General features: G+C 44.6%; 1 protein-coding gene across 1 annotated transcript in view; it reads right to left on the bottom strand.

The window, feature by feature from the left end:
* The window catches only part of SLC12A8 (solute carrier family 12 member 8), a gene marked incomplete at both ends in the record, with an annotated part of 41,267 nt that overhangs the window by 12,252 nt on the left and 13,973 nt on the right, over nucleotides 1–15,042 (bottom strand). The window contains 3 exon segments of the mRNA XM_079538757.1: nucleotides 367–454; nucleotides 1,545–1,632; nucleotides 7,911–8,024. Coding sequence (XP_079394883.1) covers nucleotides 367–454; nucleotides 1,545–1,632; nucleotides 7,911–8,024 — 290 coding nt within the window.

Raw genomic sequence — 15,042 nt, 5'->3', positions numbered from 1 at the left:
AGTACAGATAAGCAGTGGAGTTCTTTAGAGATTTCAATTTGGCCCAAAGTTCCCCCAATGAGAAAGGATACATTCAATAAAAGACAGCATTTATCACTGGACCATATTAGCATACTGTAGCTCTTAAAGCTATCTGCTGAGTGATTATGCCACGATTCAGCATTATTGGATAAGCTGGTGAATGCAAAGATATTCAAATCAATTGTACACAGGTATGTGCATGGGGAAGATCCCTTAAATGTCAATGAGAGATGTGCACCCAAATCTCTTAGGATTTTGGAAAAGCTCAAGCATACAATGACAAAGAAGCTCCCCAGGCTAAAAGCCCCATCATATAACACCTTTTTATACACCAAATCAAGTTACCTTCTCTGCTATCATGAAGTCGTAGCGGAGAGACTGACGGGTACAAATGGCTCCTAGCAAAAAGACGAAGACCATGTAGAGAAACCACCTGCAAACAACAAAACCAAATCATTTTCTCCAGCCAGACAAGACCAGTGAGAACAGTGCCCACCAGCAGAGGCAGAAGAAGTCCGTGTGCCTGTAAGCTGGGTTTTCAATCATTCTGTACTGGCTGGCTCTGCATGGCAGGATGTCACCACTATGCTCATTAAGTGCCCATCACAGCACAGGGACAGTAAATCACAGCCATGGCATGACAGTACAGTTCCCCTGAGGTAAGGAACCTGTATGTCCTTGATATGCACACAGGGGAATGATCCAGCCATGCTGTATGCAAGTCCCCTCTTTCAGGGGGCAATGCCAGGTTTACCACCTCTGTCACAATTCTCCTTGGATATCTGTGGCTGTTCCATTGGAGGGATAAGCCAGGTTGCCTGCAAAGTTCAGGCAGCAGAGGTGTGAATTCCCTGCTCTAAAACAAAACGAGCACCAGCTGCAGTAGGAATTCAGCAATGTCCAGAAGATCCCCCCTTTCTGCCTCAAGCTGGGTATGCAATTAATATAATATTTTCAGAAGTAGCTTAATCAGCAATGAAAGCAGGAAAGGAGCTACTGAGGTACTTTTTAACACATAACATTGCATTACTTCTGGAAAGCAGCATTTCTCAGGGGGAGAGCTCTGCTCCCCCAGCCTTGCAGTCACACTGGTCATTTCATCATTTCACCACTCTTGGCCTCATTTTCCCCAATAAGAACAATTACATTTTCTTTTTTTTCCAAAGACAGTGCTTTGAAATCAGCAGCAATAAGTGACAAAACCACGTGTCACAGGCCTTCAAGAACTCTGCATGCTGCTTGGGGACAGCCAGGCTGCAGTGGCATAACCCCTCTAGCACCAACACACATCCCATCCAACAGAGGAAGCTGAACGGTGAGGAAGGACTTACTCTGTATCCACTGAACGGATCTCCTGTCCAATCCACCCAGAGTAGGTGGTGGTAATGGATGAGAATTTGAATGAGAGCCAGACGTTAATTTTCCAGATGGCTGAGTAATAAAAGGTTGATGGGAATATGAAATGGATTGGTCACATCCAGGGCAGGCTCCAAATAGTAAATTTTCCCCAGCCTATTACTTACGAGGTGCCAATAGCAGCCAGAGACCCCAGGGGAATGTTGGTAGCAGGCTTCTGGAGATCTCCACTCATATTGAACCCAGCCATCACACCTATATTTTGTAGACATAAATGCAATTTAGAGTTAATCCAAGTTATAGCATCCGTGACATATATTCCAATATACAACATAATTTAATCAGTCACTTCATCGATTACTTAGAACTGTAACTAGATCATTTCACTGCGCTGCCACGTGTAGGGTTACTACCTCCCATTGACTGCTTGGTAAGTAACTGCTCCTGTCTCAAGGGAAACAAGCAACTGCTACCGCATCTACAAAGAACTCTTTGTCCATTTTGAACAATACTGGGGGGAGGGGTGTGTGAAGAAGCAGAAATCCAACAAAACCCATCTTATCTTAATGCAAACATGATAGAAAACAGTGTCATTAGATTTTTGGAAAGAAAAATGCCACTGTTCATCACAAGCTTGCATTCAGCAGGCTGTCCTGTCCCACCAGCCCCAGTCAGAGCAGATCAATTGCAGGTGTCTGCATTCACAAAGGACAACCACTAATGCAGCTTTTAATGTATGTGTTCAATGACTACCCCATGCATTTAGCAAAGAGAATTGGGATATGCACGTAGGTGGCATAGAAGAGCCTTGGGCTCTTCTCTGCAAGCATCACTCAAGGCTCTGGACTGACATTATCTCTGCTGTGCAGATAAGGAAATGGAAGCATTGAGCAGGTAAGTGATTGCCCCAGCATCACAGAAAACACCTGCAGAACTAACAATAAGCACTAGAATATCGTTTTAGGCCAGAGTGCAGGGTATTGCATGACCAGTGACAGTCCTCAGCTTAACAAATCACCATCTAAAGTTGCAAGAAAGGGAAACAAGAAGGATCAAAGGACTGACAACTCTGTCTTAGGGCTGGGAACCCCAGCCTAAAAAGGGTTAAGAGACTTTACTCACATTTGAAGAGAGTCATGCCAGACTTGGCAAAAAAAGTGCATCTTTTCTCATTAAATTATCCCCAAATTTCTCCCAGAATATTTGAGATATCTGCTATAAGTAAATTAAATGCTTGACTTAGAATTCCAATGAGAATTCAGACAATCTGAAGGCAGGACAAGAGCCTCCCTAAGACACTCATTCTTGCCCATCTCAGGAGAATTTTCTCAGCAAAGGACAGTCAGTTTTGCAACAAATCCTGCAGCACAGCAGATAAATCTCAGCTCAGCCAGATGGATGTCTTCTCTAAAGGCCTTGCAGGGCTACAGATGGATGGCCACCAGGGAGCCATGGTTGTTGCTAATCAGGGATCAGCAGCTCATCTGCCTGCTCTGTCCTGGGCTTTCCTACACGTTTTCATTGCTGCATGGCCCCATCTGCTAAGTGGGAATTGTAACACTTTCTCTCGGCACGCTAATGAGCACAAGGCACTCACATGTTGCTAAACACACCAGCTAAGCATCCAGCACTTCATTTGTTTTCTTTTTCTTCCCCTTGATCATCTCAGGCCCACCCAGCAGCCATCTCTTTCTATCATCCTCTCCACCAGAACCTCGGTGCCCTGGCACTTTGCTTCCAGACTTCCAGATTCAGATCAGATTCAAATCCCTGAGACTTACTTTAAAAATCAAACTGAGTTGCTCATTTTCTCCTGGAAGACTGCTCTGTGGATGTAGTTCTGTGTAGCACTGGTAAAAGCCCATGAGCTAGTGTACTTTTCCCCAGATAAAGTTTCCAAGTGCTGTTCAAGCACTGCTCCTTTTTCAAGAGTTATACAATAGGCTTAGCTGGAGGTCAGAAAATGTAGGAAGGCAGAAGTCTATAGGAACAGCCAAAAACATCATACTACATGGAGCATCCATGAGGCACTCTTCAGTGACATGCTATTCTGCATTTCAGGGGTAAAGCAGAAAATGCAGAATACCCTGCATTTTTCTTCCAAAGGGAGCAAGCTGTTGTCAGAAGGACAGCTGCTAATCCAATGTGCCTCTTGGCCAAGTTTCCCAAACACTTGGCACCACTTCTGTATCTTCCAGCTCAAGCTTGACTCACCTCCTCCTCAATCAAGCTCTTACCTCAGCAAAGCACTGGGGAAACACCAATATGGTATTTTTCTGGACCAAGTATGAAAAAAAATGAAGGTGTGAAGTCACTTGTGCACTGATAACTGCATGGCCTTGACTACCCCACTGCCTCCCTTGCAGAGATTCACACATAAGAAGGTACAGCCCAAAATGGCCTGCCAGAGCCTATATACACCAAGATCAATGACTGACCTCGTGGTTAGGGGTCAGATCCAGACCAGTGCAGAACCTCCAAGGTCACCAGGGTGTCACAGCCTCTTTTGACAAAGGCCAAGGTCACCACTACAAGATCCAAAATAGCATTGGTCTGAGTGGCTGAGAACGTCTGTCTCCTCCATGCTGACTACTCCCAGACTTGAGAATCTTCTTGTACAGAAGTACAGACAATGTCAAAGTCATCTCTCTACCACCAGCCAAAAAGAAATTATCCAGATAGGGTGCCAGCTGCTGAAGAGTGGAACTGAGAAGACCTTGTGCAAGCAGCAAACTAACCATCCCACTTCTCAATGAAAGGACAAAAGGACAACCCAATTCCTTTCTAACAAATTAAAATAAAAGAAATTGAACAAACTCCACTATCAATAGCTTTGGTCATCCCTTGCCAAAGAGTGAGCTGGGCTGGTTTGCAAGACTAGCTACTAAAGAGAACAAAAATACGTGCACTTGCACATAAAATCCAACCAAGTAGAGAAGTTGGGACATTTCATCCTCCAGACAGATCTATTCCATAAGGAAATGGCCAATCCCTTTTGAACTCAAGCAATCCTATCTGCAGATTGTCCACAGAGAAAATTATCCACCTCTCTGTTTCAACGAGATAGCAGGCTGGATTTTCCACACTAGCTATTATCTCGGAGAGCGGCAGATAATGACAAAGCTGCTGGACAAGGAAGCATGAAAACACAGTCAGCTCAGCCAGGAAATTATGGCTGAGACAGTCTGTACATTGCTGCTATTCCCAGCGTAATCCTGACCTGGGAATCATCCAGGCAGTGGATACGTGCATGAAGAGACCACCTACACTGTACATTAGGCATAAGCATCAGCTCCACCAACCCTGGCTTACAGCTCTACTAGCTATGGTTTATAACTGTAGATACGACTGCCTGCAAACTGCCATTGTATTGCATTTTCCAGAAAAATTACTATAAAATGCGAAAGTTTGTGGTGTTTAGTTTGTTGGCTTTTTTTTTCTTCTTTTTTCCTTCAACCAAGAGATGAAGAATGGAAAATCTGAGATTGGAATTGCAGCTGATTGTTTAAAAGGGCCAAATTCTCCACTGATGTAAGCTGGCATCTCTCCACAGACTCCAGTGGAGTTGTGCCAGTTTACATCATCTGATAACTTAGCCCAAAACTTCTAAATCTATTTGCTGTCATTTTGCAAGTGCCAAATATGGTTTATTTCAGAACTGGTGTCAGCACAATGACATTTTCCAGTAATGCTGCTCAAACATCATCTTACTTTATCGTATCACACAATAACACACTTCTTTCATTAAGCTGAAAACCTTTGGAATCTGGTAGAAAGAAAATCATTCCCTGCACAACACTAACGCTTAACTTCATCTTGAAGCTGCACTGGCAGTTGTGTGGCTGCTGAACAATTGCATGCGTTTCTGTGGGCAGGCAGCTGCTGAGCCTCCTTTGTCATGCACATCCCTGCTTAGATGGGGAGCTGAGGTGATGGCTTCAAGCAGTGCCAGGGAAGGTTCAGGCTGAATATTAGGAAATATTTATTCTCAGAAGGAATGGTGGTGCAGTGGCACAGACTGCCAGGGAGGTGGGGGAGTCACCATCCCTGGAGGTGTTCAAGAACAGGGTGGATGTGACACTGAGGATTGCGGCTTAGAGAGGTCACAGGCATGGCATGATGGCTGGACTGGATGATCTTAGAGGTCTTTCCAACATTCATGATTCTATTATTCTAAACGTGGTTGCCTCTGACTTAAAACAGAAAATCTGAGTTGTCTTCTTCGGCAGCTTCCAGAGCTATTTCTGATGGAAACAAACAACTATGAAGCACTTTTAGCCGTGTCCTAGAGACCAGACTGAAATCAGTTGAATTCAGATAACAATTGGAAAGGGAGAATAAAGAGTTTATCCTGAGAATATCAAAATAGTTTCACTTCAAAAAGGAACACTTCATCTCAGAAGGGCCCAAACATCTCGTTTCACAATTTCCTAAACACTTTTTAAAAAACCTTTGTTATTAGAACAGCATCTTAAATTGCGAATCAACATATGCTAAAAATTAAAAAGAATAAACAAAACATTCAATAATAAAAGCTAAACCAAATATCATTTTGGGTCAAATTAGTTTTTCAAAGTGGCTCAAAGCAGCCCCACACACTGAACAGCAAATTGCTTGGCTGAAACTTTCCTTGAATTGAAAAACTTAATGCATGGGATTGTGCTGCCAATGCTTTGTCCACATCACCAAGGGGGTTCCAGAAGAAGCAGAAACTGCTTAGGGATGGTGCAGGGAATGGTTCAGGAGGATAAAGCAGAGGTGCAGCTGGGGGTGACGTTCATGCATCCTTGCCATTCCTTTCTTTTCTGCCCTGCAGAAGAGGCTTGGCAATTGTGTGGCATCTCTCCAGCCTGCTATTAATGCTGCTGCCAAAACTATCCCTGCAATGTCACCTGGAAGCCCGCAGACCGCCTGTGCTGCTGGGCCTGCTGCCAGGCAGGGAGGAGCACCCTCCTGTCCTCCTGCCTGCAATGCAGTGGGCAGCATTTGTCTGCAGAATGTGGGGCACCGGGAAAGCTGGCATCCCCTCTGCAGTACTGAGCCTCCATTTTGGGTGAGGATTCAGGCTAAGACATTGCACCAGCTCTTGGAGATGGGAGCTCTGAAGTTGCACAGGGCTCTCAGCTGTGATTTGGAACAGAAAAGCCTTGACTCCCATCTCTTGCCTTCTTAATCTTTTTTAATCAGATCACAAGTTCTCCCATGTAGCATTACGTTTTCTTTCACGAGGCTCCTAAGCACTGTGGTGCTATAAACAGCAATAACAGGAACAATGGTGGTGTTATATGGTACCACTGGCATCGCTGCTCCAAAGCAACAATTTAAATCCTGTAAATAACTAAACAATAAAAAAGAACACATGAAAAAGATCCGCAGTAACCAAAGTAATTATACGTCAGCCCAAACGTGTTTTTAGAGAATATTTAACATTACTACTGGTGTTACAACCGCTAACTAATAATGCAACATGCTGCCAGGACTTCAAATAAATTATATCTGTTAGTTTTGGCCTTCATCCTAGCAGCCAGGTATTAGCAGTGATGAAGAACCATTTAATATGGTTAATCATGGCAATTTTCTGCACAGCTTTGTCATAACTGTTCCTTCTTCTGTGATCAGGGAACTGGAAAATCCCGCTTTCCTGAATCAGAGCAGGACTCTGAAGAAGGGCTCCTTCTGCGGCTGGGAGACTTGTGTGGGTAAAACCAAAGCAATAAGGAAGAGGGCAGCAGCCAACTTCTCCATGGTGCCAACAGTTTGGGCAAGGAAATTTTTCAGAAGGAAGCCTACCTGGAGGCAACAACCAGCCTGGTAAGCTGTGAGAGAGGATTTCAAAGGAAAAATTGGGCTCTAGGTACACCTGACAAAGTGATTCTGCTAGATTATTTCTCCAGCTCATCTGCTTCACAAAACCTTTCAGTTTCTCTCTCTGTACCGCAGCAATTCCACTAACAACTTTCAGTTAGTTGCTTAGAGTTAATCCTCTGCAAATTCATCCTATAATCCAAGGATTCATTGCTATGGAAACTGCTCATGATCGGTACTTTTTATTGCTTAAAAAACAGCATCAACAAAAGGTATTTTAACTCCAACTGATAGCTATTTCATTCCCACTGGAGAGTACCAGCTGTGGAGAGGGGACATCAATCTTCCTCTTAATTTAAGGGAAGGAATGACATAAAAGCATGAAGTTACACTTAATGAACATGAGTCCTGCTGTGTGGGCAGTGCAGAGAGCGGTAGGTCCGCATCCTGGGTGCTGGAACCAGCCCAGCTCAGCCACCAAGAGTCCTCCCATCCCCTTCCCTCCCATCCAGCACAATCTCATTGCAAGGCTTATCTAGCAACGTGAATCATTGATCATCACAATTAAAAAAGCTTGGAACCCTGTGGCCCCAAAGCATTGGCCAAGGTTGCCTAATCCTTGGAGGGGAGGAAACAACACCATCATGTCAACCCATAGGCTTGACAAACAGCCTGGAGAATCTCCCCAGGAGATGTGCCTGTGGAGGGGAGGATAAAACTCACCGTACCTGTGGCAGCTGGGAAAAACACTCCAAAAACAGTGAAGAAGGACTCCCCCTGGCTGTAGTCTGGCAGCGTGTTGTTAAATAAAAGCTCTTCAGAGTAGCCAACAAAGCCGTGCTCTGCAAACACAGGGAGGGAAAGAGGAATATCTCAGCCACTGCACGGATGGTGGGAGAGCCAACTCAGTCTTGGGTGACAGCCCCTTCACCCCCAAAAATGTGTGAGCAGTAGCTGTTTCCAGTGGTTGTTTGAAATGGCGAATGTCAACTTTTTTAGTGGGGGAAGAGGTAAGCATGGTTAAATGGGTACCAATGCCAGGCAAAGACATGGGTAGCAGTGATTGGACTGCAACACGTCTCAGCTGTGCTCCCCCATAGCGAGTCCTGCCATCAGCACCTTTCCATGCAGTGGGGGGAGGTGAGCAAAACTGGTTTATTTCTTCTTCCAGCCACTACAATTTATTTCCACAAGACATGTGACTGCAATAACTCGAATTTTCTCATTAGCAGGCAGGATGTTGTTTATGGCTGTGCAGGGTGACAGCCAGAAATTTAAAAACGACTCCATCAAAGCTGTCCCATGCCTCAAAGGCAGCACTAATGATGTTTGGACAATAGATTCGACTGGAAAGTTAATCAAGAGTTCTGAACACAAGACATGTTCGTTTAAAGTGTCAGAATATAACTAACCACAGAGCTTTGAAGTTGCCACAGAAAAATCCTATAGATAATCAAAAGTTTCCTACTACATCTGCATTCATTGTGTTGCCCAAACATGGATGGGTCTCCTGCTGCCAGGCTTTTAGAAGTTCCAGTCATCTTCACAAGGAAGAAGCTACAGATGAGACTTAAAGGGAATATGCTCAGTGCAACACCCTGACCTCCGGACCTCACAGAAGCCTGCTTAAACTATTTCTACAGAAGCTGCAAAGGGGGAATTTGTGTATGTTGTACATTCCTGCAAGACTAGACCCAAACCCTTTTTTCAGACAAAGCCCGTACAATCTTAACTGGAATTTGTGCCCACAGCACAAGTGCTGGCTGCAGAACTTCTAACAAACTCCTCAAGAAAAGTCTCAGTCTGCAGTCAAACAATTCTTCATCTGCTCCTCACAGAAATGTTTTGCTATTAAAACAAAAGAGGTGGGGAACTATTCAACTCAGCCTGAGGACTCATGTATATAGACAGACCTTCTCCAATTCATGCTTCAGAGCAGCATCAACCAGAATTATACCACTCTTGACAGAAGTTTGCCCAACCAATCTGGAAAAGCTCCCATGGACTCTAGGCTCTCAGGATAATTTACTTTCATATTTTCCTGCCTCGGGTTTTCCCTTCTGCCCAACCATCACCACCCTGTTTGAAGCACTTGTTGCTCCCTCTTGCCCATCTTCTATGTTATCTGCCTTTTTTCTTTTATCATGCCCTTTCACCCATTTGGAACAGTCCCCATCCTGCACTGGCACAGCCAACTGTTTCTGACAGGCTGTAGGACTTTGTTTGTCTCAACTGATGCCACTGCCCCAGTACGTGTGCAGTCACCTAGAAGCCAGATCCCATCAGCTGATCCAAGCAGCACATTTAACCTGCATGTTCTGTTTTCCATCATCCAAGTGCTTAAGGAAAACACCAAAGAACTCAAACCAAAACCTTGCAGAACCTCACCAGACACAATCTCCTTCTCTGTGAATAGACCATCTCTGATTGGGGTCTTCCAGATGGACTTGGGGTCTATACAATTAAATGACAAGCTGATGCAGGCAGCTTGATTAAATGAATCACAGAACAGCCCAGGTTGGAAGGGACTTGAAAGATCACCAGGTACAACCTTTTTGTCTCCTTTTTCATATCAAAGGCCAAGTACATAACCAGACTGTTTTCTGTATAACCACTTTGGCCATGCCACAGCCGAAGGGAGATTCTGAGACCCTTCAGTCCCTCATCTGACCTGCAGAGGAAGAAAGGAAGCAGGAAACATCTGAACTGCAACCCCCGCCCACTAGTTTCTACACAGCTCTTAGTATTAAGGTTTCTGAGAGACAAAGAAAAAAAGACCTATACTCAGGTCCAGCTTACACAATTAGGTGGGATACGGTCAAATAACTCCCTGTGTTATTAGCCATCATCCTCTGAGACAACCAGAACATATTAACACAATCAGATACCTTAAAGTTAAGGAGATGTGCAGAATGAAATACCTTAGCATTTGCAATCAGCACAATGAATGGACAGTATTGGTGCAACCAATCTCCGCCAACCTTAAGGAGCCAAACGATTTCCCACACTCCTTTCATTTGCCTGCTGTTCCCTTTCCCATTTCATTCACCTAACTGTAAATCTTGGATGGCAGAGACTATCTGTATATATGCACACAGCCCGAAACAATGGCAGATGTTACTTGAACATGACAGCAACAGATTTGTTGAAAAAGTCACAGGATACACAAACTGCTCTGTCCCACTTCTATTTCCTTTTCTCGCAGCTTTGGTGGGACAGAGGAAGCCCAGCAATTCAAAATTTCCCCTTTATACAGGATCAGGAGCTTTCTACCTCTATTAAAGAAAAGTTCATCCAAATGTTACTTCTTATGCCAGCCTCATTTTTCAGTCAGTCACCCTCCTGTAAAACAGAACGCAGGTCCCTTTTGATCAGTTTTACGCCATGCTGGGCAACGACCATCAATTTAAGTCAACTCCCTACACACAACTCAGAGCTAAGCGCACCATGCTGTGAACATCTCCTGGCTGTCATCGTGCCCACCACTGTGGCAAGCCTGGCCACCCTTTGTCAGTCATATCAACTGTCCTAATTGTAGCTAATGGGGCAATTGGGCTGAACATCATCCAAAACAAAACAGGAATCAGCAACTGAGACCAATTGGTTAAATCAACAGAGCACTCACTCGGGTGTTCATGGAGTCAATTATCCACATCCCATTTAAAATGCACTTCAAAAGGCCGCACTTCGGAAGGAGGAGGGAAGGAAACGCCATAGGGTCTATATTTGGCTCTCTGATTTCCCAACAAGGCATAATCGGTTTTTAATTTTTGCAAGAGGATCTCTTCCCTTTAGCTAACTGCTGGGCATGTGAGATGCAAGCCGTACTCCTCCCTCCTCCTGTATCACTCACGACAAAATTTCTGCTCTCCGTTAATTTATGTGACCCCACAGCCTGTAAATCATGCCCTTAATGAGCCTGATTCCTGCTGGTCTGCAGTGGGCTGGATTGAAGGGGGATCAGCAATCTTCCCTGTGTCATGCTACAAGGCAAAGAAGCCGATTCCTTCCTTGTGCTGTCTCAGCCTTAGGGGAAAAGAACAATAAAAAGCAGTAACAATTTATTTACATCATTAGATACTCAATAAGAAGAAGGCAAATAATGGATTTCTCAAGTGGCTGAGCTGAAGTAAATAAGAGAAGGGGGAAAAATTGACTTAAACCAATATCTGAATTATTTCTGTGACGTTTGATAAATTAAAACACTAAAAAGCTTTAGGTTCAAGGCAAACTATTTCGCTCAACCTCAAAAGATTTATTCTCATTTTGGGATTCTAATTTTTGATTTATTTTCCCTTTTTTTTTTTTTTTAAAGAAGACTTTGAGTCTATTTCAAATGAAAAATGTCACTGTAGGGAAAAAGAAACTGGATTTTGAATCTAGATGAAACATTTTAACATTTCCATGGCACAGTGTTTCATTTCAATGTCTCTGTGAAATCTTTCATCATTTTCTGATCTTTTTTCTTGTGTGTTTGGAGAAAAATCTTCATAGATATAACTCGTTCCAGTAAACTCAACGCAAATCTAAGCACATTCTTTGAATTTTAAAGAGCATATTCCCTAAGTTACCCATTTCTGGCAAGCTTTATTTGTTGCAAAGACCTCATCTAACATCCTTTCAGTTGCCCTTATTAAAATGAAATAGCAAACAACAAAACAACACCTAGAACATACTAGGCAGAAGAGGCTCCAGGATGAGCACCCTCACCCCCAAGCACTACAAAGCCAACTGGGGATTCCCGTGGAGACCCCAGGCAGAGGCAGTGGCCTCCTCCCTCCATCCCAGCTGTGCTTTGGGCTTACTTCTCGCTCTTTTTCTCTCCCCAGCAGTGGGAATGAAAGTATCTGAGCAGGCTTCCCTTGCTCAGGGCACAACTCAAAAGGCCAGAGAAGGAATGGGATGTGATGGTGGCAGTGCGGGGTCAGCTCATTACACAAATGCACACAGACAACCTGGAGCTCATTACAGATTATTCAAGTCCTGGCCAAATTCAATAAGCTTGTTCACAAGCTTAAGGTTAAGTAAACCCTGGCCTGGAGGCAGGCCTGACCACGGAGCAAAATAATGCAAAATGGAAAACTACCTTAAGAAACAGCTCCCTGAAGGCTGTCAAGTACCGCGCTCTGCTTGTGATTAGAGACTTTAATTATGAAGGTGGATACTGAAGGCTTGAAGTGCTGGGATCTTTTTCTTTTCCTAAATAAGTAGGTCCACACATTCCTGCCTGAAAAGCCACAGAGAGGCACTTACTGAGATGTGCTTGCAGAGGAACAGCTGGAAGCGTTTGTCTTGCAGAACACTGCCCAGCTCCGAACCCAGCATTTCCAAGATCCTGTGTGATATGCCATGCGGAGAGCCAAAAAGTAATTACAGAGCCTTGGCATAATTATCTCCTCTCTCTCACTTTCCCTCTTCTGTCACAAGCTCCAAGATCCAGCCATTCCCACTGGCCACCACTGAGATCCCTCCCAGTGCGGGGTCCCATGTGGGCACTGGAGGTTTCTGGGGACATCGGCATGGAGGAGGCAGACACAGTTCGTACACCCAGTCCCACAGATAAAACTTCACTCCTTCTTGACACAGTTGTATTATTCTCCCTCCTTGTCCTCTTAGCCAAGGACAAAATACAAGAGTAGGATTTATGGGCTGGGGACAAGGCATGTCACTTTGGTAGCTCTCAAAAGTTGTGGTCAATCAGGTTGAGTGGCCTAAAGCAAATTCATTTCTATGCAGGTCTGTACACCCAAGTGCTGTGTACTGCAGAGGACTGAAATTATCTCCTGAAGCCCTTGCAACACTATCCTTCCCCCACCCGTGGATGAAATCTGTCTTTGGATAGTCTGGTGGCCACCAAACTCACTCAAACCCACTACCAACCACATGAACAGCAGTTTCCCACACCAAGGGAAGTTCAACTCACTGTGAGCTGGAATTCAAGGCTGTGCAACGCAGAAGCAGATTTCCACCAGCACAGCTGAGGAGATGGGGGTCTGGAGAGCCAGGAATGCAAAGCACTGACAGAGGCAGAGCCGTGCTGGCAGGTTCTGAGAACAAACATAACCTTTGCTGAACTCGCACAGATACAAAAATGCTTTCACATTTTTTCAGGACATCTTCTGCTTCACTGTTGGATGTGTGTACTTCAGCTGGAAGGCTGGGAAAGAACATAAATAAAGGGGAAGAGCTGCAGGGGGGAGATGGAGGTGAGGGGGCTGAGGAGAGATGGGTGGCCTCACTGGTACCTGGGGACTGACGCACCCATGGAATCAAATGCATTTCAGTTACCTTTTTCTTTGTCAATCTCACAGCTCCTGCCTGACCTGCTGGTCCAATGATGATCACATCCATCTGTCCCAGAGCACACCAGAGCCCCATCTCAGCCCCAGCACCCCAAACCTGAGGGATTTGAGTAGGCAGTTCTTGGATGCATGCAGGTCAATGATTATACATGATAAAATCACAGCTATTATAGACTCAACACCACAATTTCATCACCAAATTCCAGCTTGACACATCTGTCACCAGATGAGTTTCCTTCGCCCTGCTGCTGTTGTGAAAATGGGTTCAATGCCAGGAAGCACAGAACAAAACCCGTGGGTTGAAGTGATTTCACAGCTCCAGTAAAAGAAAAAAAAAAACAGGTCCAAAAATGGAGCTGGGTGCCACAGCTGGCATCTTCCCAGTCAGAGCAAGAGCACAAGAGCAGAGCAGAACTCAGCTCCTCTCCTGGCTTCCCGGAGAGCCAGCTTTGTAAGTCAGGACAAGCTGCAGAAGTGTGTTTAAATGCATCACTATTGCAAGGAACAAGAAGTAGAAATATTTTATTCTACAGAAAGAAAAAAAACAACTTGGCAAAACACAGAGAGGAGAAGGATCAGAGCATTTTTAAAGGAAGGAGGAAAGGAGTTCCCTTGTCCGAGACCTTCTCTGCACCCATAATAATAAGTGCGGCAAACCCAAAATGAGAGATTATATAAAGCCTGTAATTGAAGGAGTGAAAGCCACAGTTAAAACAATCTAAAAAGAACAAGCCCTGAGAAATGCAACTCGAATCCCTTATCTTTTGATGGAAAAGAATGTGCTCCCTTAGATTAATGACGTGTTTACCCAAAAGGAAATCACCGCCCTTCTGAAGCAGCGAGTGTTTGTTCCTCCCAAGTCCCTGTTTTCTGATCCAGCGCTGATCTCCCAAACCTCCTGTTTAAAGCCAGCACACAATGCAGCTTCCTGCAGCGGCAGCCCTGAGCAATCCCAGCCTTAACCCTCTCCCAAAAACCACCCTCAGCTGCACCTGTTGGGGAAGATCAGAGGGTGTTTGGGTCCTGCCTCAGCACAGGGACAGCCATTTGCAGCGTGGCTGCCAGCAACGCTGCTGCAGAGCAATCAATCAGCCCAAATATTATTATTACTTCTTTTTTTTTGCAATATATCAGCAAAAATATTTCTGTTGTGAGTGGACAAATGAGCATGCAGCGTGACAGCATTTACAAAGGGAAGTGTGAGGATTCAGTAGAGCATCCTGCTGCTTTGTCTGGGGTGCTCTGAAAAAGGCTGACTGTTGGATGCTGCAATACGCTGGTGTGCTGTGACAGGCATGGAGGTGCACAGATCAAGGCACTGGAAACTCATACCAAAGCAAAGAAGTGCACTGGGGCAACTTTGTAAAACACACACACACGTGCAAAACTCCGCAATATAAGCAAACAAGCCAAAAACACACACGGGGACTATCAGTTCCTTGTATGCATGGTAAATCCAAGTATTTCCTAGAACCACAGAATCGTTTGGGTTGGAAGGCACGTTTGAGATCATCCAGTTCCAACCCCTTGCTATCAGCAGCAATACTTCTCTTTAGAC

The sequence above is a fragment of the Tetrao urogallus genome, assembly GCF_951394365.1.
Source record: "Tetrao urogallus genome assembly, chromosome: 8".
In the NCBI taxonomy this organism is placed as follows: domain Eukaryota; kingdom Metazoa; phylum Chordata; class Aves; order Galliformes; family Phasianidae; genus Tetrao; species Tetrao urogallus.
The sequence above is the reverse complement of the archived record's forward strand: the minus strand, read 5'-3'. Positions and strand labels throughout refer to the sequence as shown.